The sequence below is a fragment of the Myodes glareolus genome, chromosome 12 (assembly GCF_982192425.1).
Source record: "Myodes glareolus chromosome 12, mMyoGla1.1, whole genome shotgun sequence".
NCBI classification, from domain to species: Eukaryota; Metazoa; Chordata; class Mammalia; order Rodentia; family Cricetidae; genus Myodes; species Myodes glareolus.
This window is the reverse complement of record NC_142037.1, coordinates 8547790-8566131: the sequence shown is the minus strand read 5'-3', so window position 1 is coordinate 8566131 and position 18342 is coordinate 8547790. Positions and strand designations below refer to the sequence as shown.

The window sequence follows — 18342 nt, the reverse complement described above, 5'->3', positions numbered from 1 at the left end:
ACAAACAGAATTCTCCTGGCAGCACCAAGTGGCTCTCTTGTGAGAAACTGAATTTGAAAAAGAGAAACAACTTTGAAAAAGATACACTATAAAGTTTGTATGAAGTCACATTAGTGGATTTGGAAATGGTGCAAATTCCAAAGCGTTATTTAAAATTCAACAACAACAAAAGGATTGTTATTCAGACAACTACTTTTAGATATTGGATTATAGGTTTTAAGTTTAAAAGCACCTATTTTTGCTTTGTTTCTTTACCAAACCATACATAATAAAAATGTCCTTGAACCCTTTCTGATTCCTGTTTCTCTAAATATGAAGGTGTTGTCTACTAAATAATGAACGATGTCTCCTTAATATATGCTCCCTTGGGTTTCCTAACAAATGTGGGTGTGTGGCACTCCTTCCTTTCACAGTGGAACTGCTGGAGAAGCAAAGCCTGAGCTGTTCCTGTTGATGGTGTTGCTGGGGCACGCAGGCAGGGGCCTATACTAGTCTTTGCAAGTTTCCATTTCTATCCCATGAGTACCATTGTCACTTGGGGAAGATGACAATACTGATGATGTTGCTGTATACTGTTCCATTTTCCGGCTGTGCGTGAGTTTGTCTACTGGGGCCAGCAGAGAGGAGGAACAGCCTTTGTTGGGTTTTCTTATTTTTATTTGGTTGGGAGAGAAAGGAAGAGGTATCAGGTTACACAGGATAATTTCTACTCTTCACAGACCTGGAGGGATTTCCTCCTTCATCCTTTAGATGTAGAAGGAGACTGCTCATTTGTTTCACGACCACCTAGACCCAAATAACCACACAGAAACTATATTAATTATAAAGCTGTTTGGCCTATAGGTTAGGTTATTCCTAGCTAACTCTTACATCTTAACCCATTTCTACTCATTTGTGTATTACCATGAGGTTGTGGTCTACCAGTAAGGTCTCTATGTTTTTTTTTTTTTTTTTTCAGCAGCTACATGGTGTCTCCCTAACTTTGTCTACTCTCTCTTAATATCTCTGTTTGAATTTTCTGCCTGGCTTTTTTCTGCCCTGCCATAGGCCAAAACAGCTTCCTTCTTAGCTAATGGTGATAAAACATGTTCACAGCATATAGAGGGGAATCCCGCATTATTTAGAGATAACAGCTATAAAGGTTGGATCTTTTCAACTTAAGATCTGATACAGAGTCCTGGATGGTGGGGGTGGCAAAGACAAAAGACCCTAACAAAACTTCCAACACTATTTCTTCACTTTGAGCAATCGCTGGTTGAATGGCTACTAAGCAACCACAGTGGGCATGTCTATAGGGAATCTCAGTTGTTTTCCATGGTTAAATTCAGGGCATGACTCTTCTCCCTAAGGCCACAGGTTGAGGGACTTGGGACCAAGGTAAATCCATTCAGGTAGCATGATCACATGGCGGTGCTCTCCTGCTTAAACTTCAAGAGCTGAGGGGGTAGAGTTCCCACTGTGGTTGTACTTGAAAGGTGAGCTTACATGGGCATAAGCATTCTTGGTTGCTCTTTAAAAAGAAAGTGCTCTCTGGAAATATCCCTGGTGCGGCAGAATTGTCTGTATTCTGTCAATCATATTTTAAATAAACGCTGATTGGTCAGGCAGGCAGTACAGGCGGGAAAGCCAGACAGGAAGTAGAGGTGGAGCAAAGAGACTGGGAGTATTCTGGGAAGCAGGAAACTCCCTCCGCCATTCTTGCCCAGACCACAGAGAAGCAAGATGTAACCTGCCCCACTGGAAAAGGTACTGAGCCACATGGCTAACACAGATAAGAATTATGGGTTACTGTAAGACATAAGAATTAGTTAATAAGAAGACTGAGCTAATGGGCCAATCAGTTTATAATCTCATGGAGTCCTGTGTGTGATTTTCTCTGGGATTTGCCGGCTGTGGGGTGTCAGGCAGGACAGATACCCCAACAAGCCAGCCCATCATGTTGCATATCTCCTTTCTTCTTACACTTCTGACCAAAAGAAAGCCTCTCTCTGAGAATGTAGTTCAGATCATCTTCAGGGAACTCAAATGTTCAAACCCCAAAAGGGCCAGGGTTGTGATTACCAGTTGGTGTCTGTGCTCTGAGTGCCACTGCCACTGATGGCTCTGGGGATGTTACCAAGTCCTTTTGGAAGTGAGCTACGGAAGCAGAGAAAGTACTAGCCTTAACCTCCCTTATCTGCCTAAGTATGACCACGTGTAGTGTACCTGTCATTGTAGGAACTGTGTCTCTACAGCTGCCCCATTCAGAGGGTAGAAGCATGCCTACCTTGGATGCTGTTCTACGGCGGGTTTCACAATGCTTTTGTAGAATCCTCCCAGGAAGGTAGTTTCTTTCAAAAGATAAAGAGTCACGTGCTTTCGTTTCCTTTTGACACAAAGACCCTGGAAGTAGACATGGAGGGCCATTGTGATTCAGGTAACTGCTTTGATGGTATCATGAGTGGTCCCTAAAGAAATCCTGACAGCACCAGTCTCTGAAAGAAAGTCACTCCCCAAGGTGGCCCTAGTTGCCCTGCAGGGAGGAATTTCGTCTTTGGATTTGCATAGTTTGGGGCTGAAGGGATGATTTAGAGGTGAATAGCGCTGGCTGCTCTTGCAGAGGACCTGGATTTGGCTTCTAGCATGCACACGGCAGCTTACAACTGTCTGTAACTCCAGTTCTGGGATCTGATACCTTCTTCTAGCCTTCTCAGCTACCAGGCTTGGACCTAGTGCGCACACACACACACACACACACACACACACACACACACACACACCTGCAGGCAAATATTCACCCATATTAATTTTAGCAAAGATTTGCATAAATGACTTCTTTCCTCTAGGATAATTTGATAAATTGACCTCTCTTCTCTATTCTTAAATTCTTCCTGCTCTATGTTGCCCCAGAGTTAACTCAGTGCCAGACAAGGCTAATGTTGCCATTCCTCTACATTTAAGTTTCTGTCAGCTTCCAGCTTTCTCTAGGATGGAGACTAGGCATATTACTAGGCACCCAGCTACTTCACCATCTTCTGTCTCTCCTTAGTTCTTACCAGTCAGGTAAGCTATCTGGCTCCAGAATAGTATAAATCTTTGTGTCCTATTGTATACACAAATCTCTGCCCATCCTGAGCCCTCCACACCTGTACCCTCACCACCATCTCCTTCAGATCCGTGTCTACTCATTACTCCACATCTGTCTCAGCTCACCCAGAGACTGTCCGCTCATTCCCTCAACCTCTGGTTTCTTTCCTGGATTTGGGTGTTAGAGGTCACAGTAGATGTTGCTGACAGAGAATTCCGTGGAGCTGATCACTAACATTTCCTCGTTCATTTTTCTCAACATCCCTGATGGGTAGTAGTTACATGTTAGTGAGGACTTTGGAGTCCAGTGGGATGCACAGCTTGCCTCTAGTCAGAAGGTAGAACTACCTCTTGGTAGAACTTTGAAGCAAACGTCTCTTGGATATATTATCCTGGACCAGCAGCTGTGTCTCACTGAAATTTGTGTCCTTCTAATGAGTAGAGCACCTGTCGCTAAAGAACTCTGGAGCTATCTGTTCAATGAGTAGTACCATGTGTCCTGTCTGGCCATATTCATCTTTATGTTCTGATGGAGATCAGGTCCTAGAGGGTGCTCTGCTCTCCGTGAGTGTGACAGCTGGGTACTATGTCCTTTTGTTCACAGGATGCCCAAGTCCTTGTCACAGCGGCCATCATGGCCCACACTAGCTATGAGCCCTGAGAAAGCATATTAAAAGGAGTGATTTACGAACAGTACACTTGATTTCTCCCCCTTCTTCCAGATGGAAAGCTATGGGAGAGAATTGCATGACAGCACAGACCTACAGGAGCTGTGTTTGCGGTCACAGAAAGCAGAACAAGCAGAGCCAACCAAGAGCATGCGTCTGTGGGGCAGGCAGCTTCTTAGTCCGCACTGTCGGCTAGCTGTTGTGGTGTTGACATTTGAAGGGAGTTGATGCCCCTCCCCAGTCCGTGCTGCTTTCATTCTTCAAAGAAAGTGCATGCCTTGAAAATGATCGCCGTGAACCAACATTTTAAAAATGGGCTTGGTGTCGTGTTTAAAATCCCAGTACAGGGAGCAGGGAAGCAGGTGGATCCTGGGGTTCACTAGCCAGTCAGCAATACTACTAGCTGAGTTGCAGACGAGAGAGAGACCTTGTCTCAAAAAGTGAATAGTTTTTGGAGGGCAGCACCCAAGGTGGTCCTCTGGCCTCCGCAGCAAAGAGTGCACAGATATATACACAGAGAGATAACAGAGATGGAGACACAGAGACAGAGATGGAGAGACAGAGACTGAGACAGAGAAGATCCTAAATGTTTCAAGTGTTCACTTGCTTGCTGATCAGTCACTTTTAATTAAAATAATATATCAAGTCATCTCCCCTCTATCTAAGGTTCCATTCCCTGAATATGGTGAAGAAAATAAAATGGCTTCATTGGCAGTGGTTTGAAGTTAAGGGGGGTAGGTGACTTTTAGGGGTGATATTGCCTTTCACAAGCTTTGGGTTCTCAACATTTTGTTCTGCCTGGAGGTTTGCCATGAACTCTAAAACCACGATTCAAAGGGTATTGGTGCTTAACTGCCTCTCATTTATCTACCCAACCTCAGCCCTGCTTTTCAAATAAACTGTCCCAACAGGAAATCATGGTGTGAATCTTCATGTCACCAATACTTTGCTCTTCCCAAATATTCAAAACATCTAAACAATTATAACATATGTCACCAGATTACCTGTCAAATCAAAAGACACTGTGTAAAAACACGTGTGTGTGGAGGGCTGCCCAAGGAACCAGTCGAATCTGAGGACAGTCTGTGTTCCTTTCCTGTCTCCCGCCTCTGGGCCCCAAAGCTGCCTCTCCTCGTGTGAAATGCCGGTGCTCTGTATGGTGTTCTGTTTATAGTGGTTTGAACCTTTTCTGCCCATGTCTGTCATTGCTGAAGTATCTCACCTCTCTCATGTCGACTCTCACCCAGGAGCCGCACAGCAGACTCTTTGATGTAGGTCTTTTCTGCATGGCAGCCAAGGCCAAGTGTGGTTTTCATTGCATGCTGCAACCTCACCCTTTTGGTTGTTGCCTCCAGGTTAACTAACTAGATCCTTCTCCTGCACTGCCCATGCATGCGACATGCTTTTCTTGGTAGCTCTGAATGTAGCAAGCACTGGACGCATGCATGGAATTACAGCAGGGAGCATTCAGATACACTGAAGATTTGGAATATATGATTGCTCCTGGAAATCCTTGTGGGCCTCCAATTTGTTGGTATTTTCCCAGAACCACTCTATCTCATAAAAATTCAAGAGTGGAGCACTGGAAAAGAGATGACAGAGTCTCGTGTTAGGCTGGTGTTGAGTGCAAAGCTCATGATCAGGGATTTAGAATATAAGGCCCATTTCTAAGTAACAGCTTAGCCAATGGTCAGTTCTGTGTCTTCCCAACTCAGTAAGGATGTGCTCACAGGGCCCAAGGGTCCCACCTCTTCTCATGACTTCCTGAACAATGTTTTCTATATTTTGTTTTGTTTAAATCTAATAAATAAATAGACTTAATAAACACCACCTTATAAGATAAATTCCCCCAAGAAATATAATTATTTGCCTTTCACATAGCTCATTGTATCTAGCAATACCACTAATTCAACTTGAAAATATATAAAAAGATAGTACGATTGAGGATATTTATATTCACCGAAGCACATTGGCACTGTATTCAACTTTGTTGATTAATAACTGGGATCATTTTCTCTCCCTGTTGCATTGCATCTTTTACCATAGGGATAGTGATGGCTTTCTTTAGAAGCACTTTTAATTCTTTTTTTAAAAATTTTTATTATCCAATGTCCACCTTATTTTTCTGTCTTGTAGTCTAAGGATGGACTTTTGTAATCTATAACTGCCAGGATCTTGGTGGGTCTGTGGCTGGAGTTATTTCACCTAAGTAGGTATTTTAAGTTGCAGAAAACCCGACTGTGGATGCCGGGAAAAGAAAGCTGGAGTGTTAACCAGCTCTGATGATCCCACCGTGGAAGGGAAAAGCAACATAGTAATAGCTCGCAAGCATACTTAGACTAAAATGATGCAATTCAACAGTCAGAGTAAAACAAAGCCGAAAACCTCTTGCCTCCCCTTTCCTCTTTGGATTTCCATTTTCTTATATCTGGGGACTTAGTAGAGTCAAGCCCCTTGTACCCACCATTTCTTCCCATTCTATTAGACATGTCCTATTCACCCACTGAAGCAGACTTTGCTTAGACTTTCAAACATGTTCTTAAGGTAACCACTACAGAGTCCTTTGAGTGAGTATATTTTTCTTTCTGAAAGGAGCCTGGTGGAAGTAGAGGGCAGCCCATGCATGTAGTGATTCAGTTCCAGGGGTTGAAGTGCTCACCATTAGGGGAGCTTTTATCCAGGGCTCCAGAAAAGGAGGCATTTGAGTCTCCCTGAGAGGCTCTTCCAAAAGGAAACAGTTCTCTTTGTTCCTGGAAATACGCCCTGCTTCCTGCCACAGTGATGGGGTGGCTGCAGTGAGGCAGAGTGGGGATGAGAGGATCCATTCAGGGGGCAAGGGAGACAGTCCTAAGAAGGTAGCTCTGGGGCACCCCACCCCCCCAGACCACACTGCTGTGCTTTCAAAGAGATGTAGAAAACAACTCCAGAGAGAATTGAGAGGCAGCCATAGCATGACAAGGAGGAGCAGCAGGAAGAAGCTTGCTGCTTTCAGTTCAGAATACTCCTCTCTGAATTTAGATCCAGAAGCCGAGTGCACATCACTGAAACAGCGGTAAGAGTTATTTCTGCGGCCTCAAGAGATAAGCTGGATGTTGATACATAAATGACTTGCACTCTGAACCAGCAGCAAGAGGGAAAGAAAAACATATAAAGGGAAAGAATTATTCCCAAAACCAAGACATTAATTTCATGAAATAGATAAAAAAGAACATATACTTGGGGATATTATTGTATAAGTATAGGGTTTGCTAAAAAATCCTCCTGGCCCTATTAATGAGGACTCTTTGATTCCGAAAGTAACTTGTCCTACTGATCTCCCATAGTTTTCTTGGTCTCTACTGCCCAGGTTGCTTTATGACATTCCTAAGAAATTACTGTTCCTTCCCTATGCTCAGAAGATTCATGGATACTGATCAGCAATATCTCAGATTTGTCCTTTTTGGCTGTGATGTTGTGGGCTCTGTGAAAAGCTCCCAAATAGGGATACTTTAACAAAACATCCATGCCTCTGCTGTCAGCCAGAGACAGAGCTAACACATAGTGATTTTATTGCCATGTGTAGTAAAGGTATAATTGTCTTCTGTGCTAGATGTCAGAAAGACTGGTGCCATGTCTCTCCCAGGGCCTTAAAAAATCCCCAGTAACAAAACAACCCCAGGATACCACAAACAGAGCTCTCGCCAGCCATTAGCGTCAACAAAATTCATCCCAGGCTGAATGTGCGTGTTACTGGTTATTGCTTTTTATTTTTCAAGGAAAGGCAGCAGATAAAGGGAACTGCTGTTGCCTGATGCTGCCAGGACTCCTAACATTAGCACTAGGCAGAGCCTCAGCCACTGAAGGTCTTTGTTGGTGTATACCTTGAGTAGACTACTCAAGTGGACGTATGGTTGAGAAGTATTAGAATTGAAGCTGTGGGGTTAGTTATTTGAGCTTTCTACTCTAAATCCTTGCAGGTAAACTCAGAGTGAGGTGGCAGTGCCAAAGGCAACATCCCAAGGGCACAGGGATGGGACCTAAGTAGCAACCAGTGAGTGGTCTCTATGTGTCGGAGTCTACAATCTGGAGAAGGCTCACAGAGAAGAGTTGTTTTAACCACTGCTTATAATAGCAGCTGGAAGTCACAGTCATTTGAAAGCTTACTATGTGATGAATTTCCAGCACACCAGCAGACTCACCCTCCTGTGCTGCTTTTGACATGTAGAGGGGTCATGTTTTCCTTCCACAGCCTCTTCCACTTCCTATATGAGTGTGAGAGCTTATTTGAGAAGCATTGATACCCAACTCTTGAGCTTCTTTTTTGTCTAGACTGCTTTCTTCGTGAATGTTGACCCCAGGGCATTGCTTACCAATGTATCCATGTGGCTGCCTGTTGGTCATCACTGTTCAGAGATGATTGTCTGTGAACCTTTATTTAATACACGTGGGACACTGTCCAGAGAGAAGCCATTGGGACAGAAAGCACAGTGCTTTGATGACTCCTCTTGCTCTGGTCAAGGTACCCCTTGTCCAAGGCAGGTGTAAGAGGAAGCGTAGTCTCAGCAGCCAGTGTCTTATTTAACCCACTCACCACATGCCAGGCTATGTGTCTGAGTTCCCAACTCTTTGGGATTTTTCTCTGGCCTCTGTTTCCCTACGCTATCCATTTTCTGGATAGACCAAAGGTGGGATTGGCATTGGGGCAGGACATAGGTCTGTGCTGCAGGACTCTGGACATGTATGTGCACATTGCCTTTTTTGTCTCCGCTACCCATACCCACATAGGTCTTGAGCTCTGTCCTTGAAGGACTTGCCATCCATACCTGGAATATGCATCTGAGTGACGATTCACTTAGTACTAACTAAATAATCTATTTTATATCTCTCTTCTTCTAGATAGGGGGCGATGGCTATAGTGCACAGGGGTAGAGAGATCGGTGACCAGAGTGCATCTATTGTGGTTTCACTGTCAATTTGGTAAAAATCACAGCAAGCAGCCCTTACTTGGCAAGACTCTGTTTTTATGTAATAGCTTAACTCTGACTTATTACATAAAAGTTGCTGGCAAATATGAACACCAATTCCACTGGTAACAACTGTGATTGAAATAATTGTAGTCTGTAGTCAAGCAAGAGAAAATAAGCATTAGTGAGTAGGTTGTCTCGGACATCATTCCAGGATTCCAACAGTGAAAGCATACATTTATGGTGAGTGCAGCTAGAGGAGAGTGTTTACGGAGTGTTTGGCCGGTTCATTCCTTTGCTTCTCCTCCACGTTCACACGAGTCAGCAGGGCAAATGGAACCGAAGATCTGGGAGGAAGAGTGGCCAGCCTCCCACGAACTACTCATTAAAGTGACACTGGGCTTTCACTGTTAAGAAATCTTGGTTAATTATTTAGTATTTATGACACAGTCTGACTGTCTTTCTGGGAATATCTTTTTCCTAATTTCAGTTTTTGAATTTTATCCAAAATTAACATTCTGACATATAGGCTCTTACTGTGTGATAGTGAGTTCTCCAATTAAGAGCTTACTGCATATCCAGAGAGTCTGTGGATCATATCAGAGTATTTTATAAGGATTCTGCAATGCAGGCATAAGAGGGGAAACGGAGCATAGAGATTACTAATCCTCTCAGTTTTCATTGCCTTTGGGGCATTTTCCATTGACAGTTGCTGTTGTCATTGCCACCGTTACTTAGCTCTAAATAGAAGTGTTATTGATTGAATGCATAGGCATTTCTTCTTACATAAGCCTTGACATTTTGCCTTCTTATCCCCAGTTTACAGACAAGAAAACCAAGACTTGGAGAGGTCATGTTGCTTCAACGACAGAATACAGGTCATAGGACACAGCACAGCTCATAGGCCGTAGAACTAGGATTTGGAGTCATCTGCCCATTGGTGAAGAGGTTGACTTGTAATTCACATGTTTTGCCTTTAAAATATTCAGGTGCATTTACATATAGAATGGGGTTACTATAAACACAGATAAGATACTGCTCTAGGTTTCTTTTTTGTTGCCAACCAAAATTAAGCTTGGAGAGAAAAGGTGTCTCCCCCCCCCCCCAAATTTAGGATTATAATTCATCATGAAGGGAATTCAGGACAGGAGTCCAAGCCGGAACCTGGAAGCAAGAACTAAAAGAGACTAGAGAGGGATACAGCCTACTGACTTGCTTTAGCTTTCTTATATAGGCCAGGCCCACCTGGGATGGTACTGCCCACGTGGGTTGGGTTTTCCTACACAATTAATAATTTAGAAAATGCCTCATGACATAGCCATAGGCCAATCTGGTGAAGGCTAAGCCTCGATTGAGATTCTCTTCCCAAATATGTCTATATTTGTATCACACTGACAAACACTAACCAGCACAGACATTGCATTCTTTCATAAAGAGAAAGTAGCAAGACTCTTTCCACCAGAGATTTGGGATAACATGTTATCTGTGAATTTCATTGAGAAATCTAGCTTGTAAGGAACTGACATGTTTTGTCGCTTCATCAGCAATCTGTGTCATTTTCTTTGTCTCTCAGAAGAATGCTTTATTCTTAGGACTAATTACTCAGGTAGACACCCTGTACCACGAGATCCACTGCTGTCATTGTTGTTCAGAGCTGAAGATTACAGAGCACAGAAGGACTCGACAGAGCAGCGAGGGTTCCCATGTCACCCCTCCGTACTGCCTGTTCATCTCAGCACAGTTCAGATGATCTATGTGTTTATTGCCATTGAATCCCATCTTTTCATCTGAGCACTGGCATAATTAAAAGCTGTTGTCAGGAAGATGAATAAATTATCGACACTAACCATAGCTAAGGACTTCCCGATAAAACCATTTAACAAGTGGGCTTGACATCATGGTAGATCAATACTACAGAGTGACAAAGAGTGTCTTCTGTGTACATTGAAGCAAGTGCGATATTCTTTAGGAAAAAATGTAAAGCAAGTGTAGTGTCTAAGAAAAATGCTTTAAGATTAAACAAAGAGCCTATCTGATGTCATTTCCATTAGCCTTGATCAATCATTAACCAGTCCACCTGTCAAAGACAGTGACCTGGGAGACATCTATCTTAAAGATGTTCTTAGGTAAAGTCCTAATACAGGTGGACAGAAGAGACTTGATGCGGTGTTAAATAAGAATATAAAACTACGGTACTTATTGAATGTATCGTCCCACCCTGGTACTGTAAAAATAAACTTTTTGGTGTTTTAGACTTATTTACTTTTACTTTATGTGTCTGGGTGTTTTGACTGCGTGTATGTCTGTGTACCGCATGCATGCATGCATGCAGAGCTAGTGAAGAGCAGAGGAGGACTTGGATCCTCTGCAACTGGAGTTACAGGCAGGTGTTAGGCACCGTGTGGGTTCTGGGAACCGAACCACTGTCTTCTGTGAGAGCAACAAGTGCGGCTAATTGCTTAAGTCATCTCTCAAACCCCCAAAGATAAACTCTTCAGAGCATAACTCTAATCAGGTGCTCAAGAGGGGGTGTTACGAAAAGTAAAGAGATACAAAGACAGATATAAGTTGAGTTGTTCAGGACCTGTGATGCTATCCAGTTAAGAAGGCAATGGTCCACAAACAGATTCAAGCCATTTCAATGATTAATTAGCATCTTGTCACTCATAGTAATTCCGTTATTGTTATGAGTTCACAAGACATTGGGACCCAAAGTTGCTAGGATAACAGTGACTTACAGACCTGGGTGTACTGCAAAGACTTACTTTATTCTTAAATATTCAGGAACATATCACCCTCACAAGTAAAGTGAAGCACATATTTTGACCAGTACATTCAGATGTTAGCAAGAAAAACTTTACATTGGTGAGATCAATACTGCCCATTGGCTGAAGATGAGTTCTATAGAATCTATGGCCTAAATGATGTCATCTTTCCTATTGCTTTGATTGGATGAAATGGTGTGGAAAGTTTATTAATCCCCAGTCCATAGTTAGAAAGGAGTTATTTAAGGGTTCAAATATTATCAGTTTCTACTGTATTTATTTTGCTTATTTTAGGTGGGCAGGGTTGCATGTAGCCCAACAAATTATCTAGCTCACTTAGTTCCCAAAGATGGCCTTCAACTATTGATCTTCCTGCCTCTTTGGGGGTTTTAGGCATATATGTTTGAGAGAGAGAAAGAGAGAGATTGACTATGAATTGCGTAAGTTTTCAGGAGGATAACTGGAAACTCGTCTTATATAAGTATGTAAGTGAATGGCATTATCTCTACAGGTAGAATATATTTGTTTCCAGAAACACTGGAAACCCAGGGAGAACTTCTTGAGATGATTAATTTTCCATATGCCCACCTTGACAGAACAATATTGGACATAGTTTAAGTAAGTCAGCTCCTCTGGATATTCCCAGACAAGCTGACAAATACATGAAGTCTTGCTAGGGTAGTTTAACCTCAGCATTCCATCAATCTACCCCCTTGCTTTTGTATGAGCCTCTTGGGATGCTCAGTTGATATTGAACACTGTGTCTTACACATCTCCCTTTCCAAGGAGATAACATTGCATTGAAAAGGTCATGTGAGATTATAATACGGCTACTTGATTCACATCCCAACTCAACTGCTCAGTAATATGAACTTGAACAGATATTGAAGTCCCTGAGTCTGTTTGTAAATCAAAGATTTTAACAAATAAATATTTTATGTAATCCTCTTGAGAGGGTTAAATTCATTAGTATGTGTAAATGGTATACAGTTGAAATGAAGACTTGAACATGAACTGAATGAGGCACTTCCCAATCCCAGAGCTATAGAAATTCACCTGCGAGGGGCTTGAGAGTTAGCTCAGTGGTTAGGAGCATTGGCTGCTTTTCCAATGAACCTGGGTCCAATTTCTAGCACTGTAATGCTAGCTAATAACCTTCTGCGATTCTAGTTCCAGGAGACGTGATGCCATCTTCTGGCCTCTACAGGCAGTGCACATGGTACACAGATAGATGTGTAAGCAAAACACTCATAGACAAAATAAAAATGAGTAAATTGTTTTTTAAGGGTATACTTTAAAATCCCTCATAGATGAAGGAAGATCTGTAAGGATACATATTATTTGTATACAGGTTATCTATATACAAGGATACAAGTTATCTGGTGAGTCAAGTTTTTAGGCTGGCCTTGAAGGCTACTGCAGTTAGAACACAAAAGGACAAGAGCACTTGAATAAGTCACACCACCACAAACACAGATTTAGAGTTGACAATATTTGGGTCTCATTCCTGAAGGAACAAAGTCATCAGCTTGTGGTAGCAACCAAAACAAAAAAACTGTAGAACTTTAGAATGAAGTGGGTTTTGGAGTTTCTTCACAACTGGCTCCGAGTTGGTATTTGAAACAGAAAGGTCCCTAATGCTCCATGAATGACGTCTTTTAATTAGATTAATCTAGCAGCTCTGCAGATGGGAGGTGCATGAGGAGAGTCTGCTATCATTAAGCTTATTGAATTGATTCGTGTCTGCAGTGCCTTGAATCTGAACTCTGGTGGTCCTTAATCCTGGTGGGGCTTGAGACGGCTCCATTCAATTTTAAAAGGAACTAGCCTTCAAGAGTGGGGAGAATCTGAATGTTAGGAGTTGTTGCACCAAGTGCTACTTTGTTTCCCTACCAGTCCCTTCCCTATTCTATCATTCCAAATGCTTGCTGTGTTCCTAAGCTGCTTAGCATTTCCTTATTTCCTGTAAAGCTCCATCCCCTTCACCCCTCCTCATCTAGACTTTGTCATTTTTCCCTTTTAATCTAGGACTGAGAACGTACTCAGCGGGTACTCTCCGATTGTTAATTGGAATGTCCACTGTTGAAGCATGTAAGGTGGTATTGTAATCATACCCCTGTTCTTTTCCATATCTGAAACTGAAAATATCTGTTCAAGCCTTGATCTTTGCAATTAGTTAAGTGGTATGTAGCTGGTGGTCTGAGGACAGGCTCAAACTCTTAATAATCATCTCTGTTCAGGTCTGGATGGGAGTTTTCTTAAGCAATGGTACCTGTAATTAATGTTCAGTTGCTAGGAAAGTCTTCAGAAGTCATGGTTATCAAAGTGGGGTCCCTGAACAACAGCATCAGCAGAATTTGGGAGCCTGGGAGAAAAGCCCAGTGTTAGACCCCTAATCCAAAGTAGTGAATCAGGAACTGGAGCCAAGGCCTATGAAGGCCAGAGTCTGACTACCGGAGTCTGGAAGAAATAGCCTTATGAAATTGGGCAGCCGTAGGCAGGAGATAGGAGAATAGCATTTGGGGATATGAGGAGAAGTGTGGAGGGTTGGGAGAAATATCCGCATTTCCTACTTCGAGATGACACAAGATTCCAAAGAGTGGCCTTTAGAAGGAAAACCCTTGCCTTGTGCTTTGACAAATTCCAAAGCCAAGTCCAAAAAGTTCTACCTATCGAATCATCATACTGAAGCCTATTCACAGGAAAATGTATTGTTTAGGATATGTAAAATGGGATCCATTTTCCATCCAGAGTGTCTTATTTCCTTTGGAGACAACTGCATGCTAAGCAAATGCTTTCAAGAAGTTAATTTTCAGCCTTGCCCTGTACTGCACATGTCCCAACAGAAGGAACTTCTTAGTGGGGATCTTTGAAAAGATCCTCAAGCTTAGATTCCTGGTCAAGACATTAAATGTCCCCAAGGCTTCAGTATCACACCCAATCTGTATAGACTGTGGGAGCCTAGGAATGAAAAGTCCATCAGATACAAGGATTACAAGCTCTACTTACCTAGTTACTCATTAGCTAGGAATGGGTTAGGCTTGGCCAGATTGCTGCTGTCAGAGTTAGAGCTGGTGCCATTCTATTCTGTTCTTAACCCTTCCACCCATGATCGGCATTGCATGTTCACCCAAAGCCTTTTCTGATGTGGGCATGCCTCGTCAGAATGGCAATCTAAATTTAAGAATGTGACTCAGAATCAGTTTCTTTTGTAGTTTTAAATAGCAGCCCCATTTCCCTGCTGCCATCTGCGGATGTAGACAAGGAAACCCTGGCGCTTTACACAAGACCGAAGAGGCGCTTCCATTTCGGTTCCCTCCTGCAATGAGTAATAATCGCTAAGATAAAGTCTCTTGGGGAGAAAAATAAATCCTGATAGGTCAACCTTTTGGCTTTTGAGTTATGGATTATCTTTTGAAAAGATCAGTAAACTCCATGGGTTGTTTCCATTTGGGGAATGAAATAATGGGGCTTTGGATCTCCACTCTGTAGGCTCTGATTGTGTGAGAGCATGAACTATAGGCACTCAGGGGATTTATCTCAGAAGGGATCCTGATAAATAGTTCCGTTGCTACTTGAAACACCGTGCAGGGTGTTGTTCCGGGCATTCCCATTGCCGGGGGAAGTTGCTAAAAGAGATATAAAATGTGTCACCAGAATGCTCTCATTCCACCTGAGTTCCCAGAGACTCAGTTCAGTTTCTGCCTCAGAATTTCGCACCTCTTGCCCTTTACCCCAGCCTTGTCCATAGCTCACGATGTGTTTCTGTGACCTTGCACCTCAGCCAGAGGAACAGCCACTCAGAGCAGCAGAACAACTTCTATTTTATTGTTTTAGCTCAAAGTGTAGAACTCAGTGACTAGTGAGGAGGTGATGGTTAAGTCAGTTTTAAATTTTGAGCAGCCAGTGGCAAGGTCTATTTTGTTTTCTGAATTACTTTCTATAAATGGGGATGGAGTGTTGAGATATGGTTCTCAACATGGCATCTTTTAGAGTCTTTTCATTGTTGTACTTAAACACTGTGTGATGTGAAAAGCACCAGAACAAAAGAACTGACCAGGAAACCAAGGAACACTGGGAAAGAGTTGCTGTGCCCTGATGGTTAATACTTTTTGAATATCTCTCCCCGTTCATGTTGAACAAAAGTAACCCAAGTGACACTTAAATGTCATCTCTCTAATACAGTCCAGAAAAATCTTTTCCAAGAAATTTCTAAATTAATCCACAAACGCAAGGAATTAATAGGCACCAGAGAATTCATGAGATTCCCAAATGCCACCAATCTCTCCTTCCATGACTATTGGGAAGGCAATGCTGAGCTTATTGCTTGGCTTTAATGAAGTAATTATGGATTTTCCTTGATGAACTTGAACCCAAGGCCTTCCTTTGGGTCCCTTGACTGTGTGTACAACAAAATAGGTGACTGCAAACTTTCAGTGTAGAAGCCAAGTTCCTGCTAGCACAGTGGAGCGCGTGAGTGCAATGCTTATCTACAAATCTCTTGCAGCTTCACTCACTTGTTCTCTTGTGTGTGTGTGTGTGTGCGCACGCGCACGCACACACACACACACACACACACACACACACACACCTCTTAATTTTCAATAGTATATCCTGCCAATGGCTCTCTCACCACAGAGATACATAATGTCAACTTAAGGTCCCCGGGATCTGTAGTAGATTTTTCCTGTCACCCTTCATGCATCTTTTAGGAGCATACTGTGTTCTTGTTCTTGATAATAGTACCACACCTTGGCTTAAACATGTCCCTTGTTAACTACAGGCCCTAGTTTTCATTTAAGTTCATGCTTGGGCGGGGACAAATAAAAAACAATGGTAGGCTGCTTCTTGTAAGCTTTTGTTCCTGCCTCTTTTCAGCACCGGACTAACCAGATTCCATTCTGTCTCCTCTCTCACTTTTCTTACCTTAGTGAGAACTCGGCAGTTGTCATTTCCTTTGTAAAACAACCATTTTCTGTAGCTTTTGTTCAGTCTGCTTACTTTGTAAATGCAAGAATAGGTTACTCTGCCTTTGTGTGTGGAGGGTTGCCACAAAACAGTGGTTTGGAACATGACCAGGGGCATGTTTGGTTTGTAATCCCAATGAAGAATGGGGAAAGCCAGTGCATGTCACATGACTGGAGGTTCCCATTGACTGACTTACCTCTGAGTGGGCCCTGCATTCCCGGGCTGCACCAATTCCTGCCTGTTGAACAGCCAAGCATTGCCCTGATTGAAGTACAACTATACTAACTGGTATCTTATGCAATGATTTCTAAAGTGGCAATGCTGCTCAGAAATCTTTCCTGATGCATCTCTGCAGCTCCCTCACTCCTGGGTCGGGAAGTCCAGCTTGCTTCCCATCTGAAGAAGAACCTGGGGGTCTCTCCATTCTCCCTCCCTTTTCCTCATCTCACTGTCTTATTACTCCCAGCCTGGATGCTTCCATTTGCTTACAGACAGCACTATACTGAAATTTCTGTTATAGTTTTGAGATGTCTGTGAGACTTTGGTGCTTCCCACCTGCCCGAACCTTTGGCAACGTTTGCACTGTGATGTTCTGATCAGTTTACTGTGGGAAATCTCATGAAGCCTTGTACCAGTTTGTATAGTAGTACCCTTTGGAACTGCCGACTCTTGAACAAAATAGAAGTGTGCTGGGGGTGTGCATTGGCTGCTTGGCACACACAAAACAAAGCCCATTAACCTGCATGCCAACTACAACAACAAACAAAATTAACCCTTAGAGTACTGCTTCTATACATTAGTTTAATGATCTTGAATTTTATTGTTGAACATTGCTTCTTTCCCCAGTGCAGAGTACCACACAAGAAGTCCATGCTTAGACTAGCTAGAACGGTAACCAGGAGCCTCTCCTCCAGAGCTTTCCTGAGATGCTCTTGGGTCCTTTACAAATCTGCTAAGAGCTTTTCTAAGATACAGATGTAGCTGCTGGAAAATGGGCTCCACTTCTAATGGGCTGGAGGGAATAGGATCTGATGTTTTAGGCTTGTAATAAGTTCTTTTAATTGAAGAAATCAGTTCTTTAAGGGTTAATGTGAAATCAAGGAATTTGGTAGTCCTTCCTGCTTGTCCTTCCTCCAAAGGAGTCTGCATGACCTTCTTTTGAGTCTTAGATCAACTGTTGAATGATGATTAAAAAAAAATAATATCTAAAATTGCCACCACCACCCCCCAGCAAATAAAACAAGAAAACTCTGAATGGTTGAATGGAAACCCCTTTGGCAGTGCTTGCTTGATGGTCACAAGGGGTAGAAAGACCAAACGTATTCAATGAACGTTCATTCTGTCCTCGACCCTACACACCGTTTCTCAGCATTGTGGAAGCTGTGATGATGTTTTCTTTGTCTTTTATTTACCTCTTGCTTTTTCTTCTTCCCACCTAATAGCCCAATAGAATCCTGCCAGAATTTCTACAAAGATTTCACATTACAGATCGACATGGCTTTCAACGTGTTCTTCCTTCTCTACTTTGGCCTGCGGGTAAGTTTGGCGGCATCTCCCAGGAGTAGCACAGTGGGGTATGAGAATCTGAATCTCCAGGATAACATGACACCCAGGCCTGCTCTCCCAGGCCAGGAGACGCCTGAAGTCCCCATGGTGGACTGCACACCTGCTTTCTGGTCTTGGGTCATTGAGTAGCTGGACATTTTCTGTAATATGTGTTTATTTTAGTTCAAGGAAGGGCCTGAAACAATGACATCTTCACTGTCTCTGTGTCCTTAAGTTTCTAACATATTCAAACATGAATGTGTTTTTCTATTAAAAGGTAAATTGAACAAAAGTATCTTAAGCTCATCAATTCATCTTTAGCAATGTTGAGATCGCCACTATCAGAGCCAACCAGTGAAGGCTGGTGGGATTCGGGCCCATACTGGA

The 18342-nt window shown here is 42.7% G+C and overlaps 1 protein-coding gene across 16 annotated transcripts in view; it reads left to right on the top strand.

The window, feature by feature from the left end:
• Kcnma1 (potassium calcium-activated channel subfamily M alpha 1) overlaps window positions 1-18342 on the top strand; it is a 720864-nt gene that overhangs the window by 402706 nt on the left and 299816 nt on the right. For all 16 annotated transcript variants that reach the window (XM_085698388.2, XM_085698387.2, XM_085698389.2 and 13 more), the window contains exon 4: window positions 17853-17946. In XM_085698388.2, coding sequence (XP_085554514.2) covers window positions 17853-17946 — 94 coding nt within the window. The remainder of the gene's footprint in view (window positions 1-17852; window positions 17947-18342) is intronic.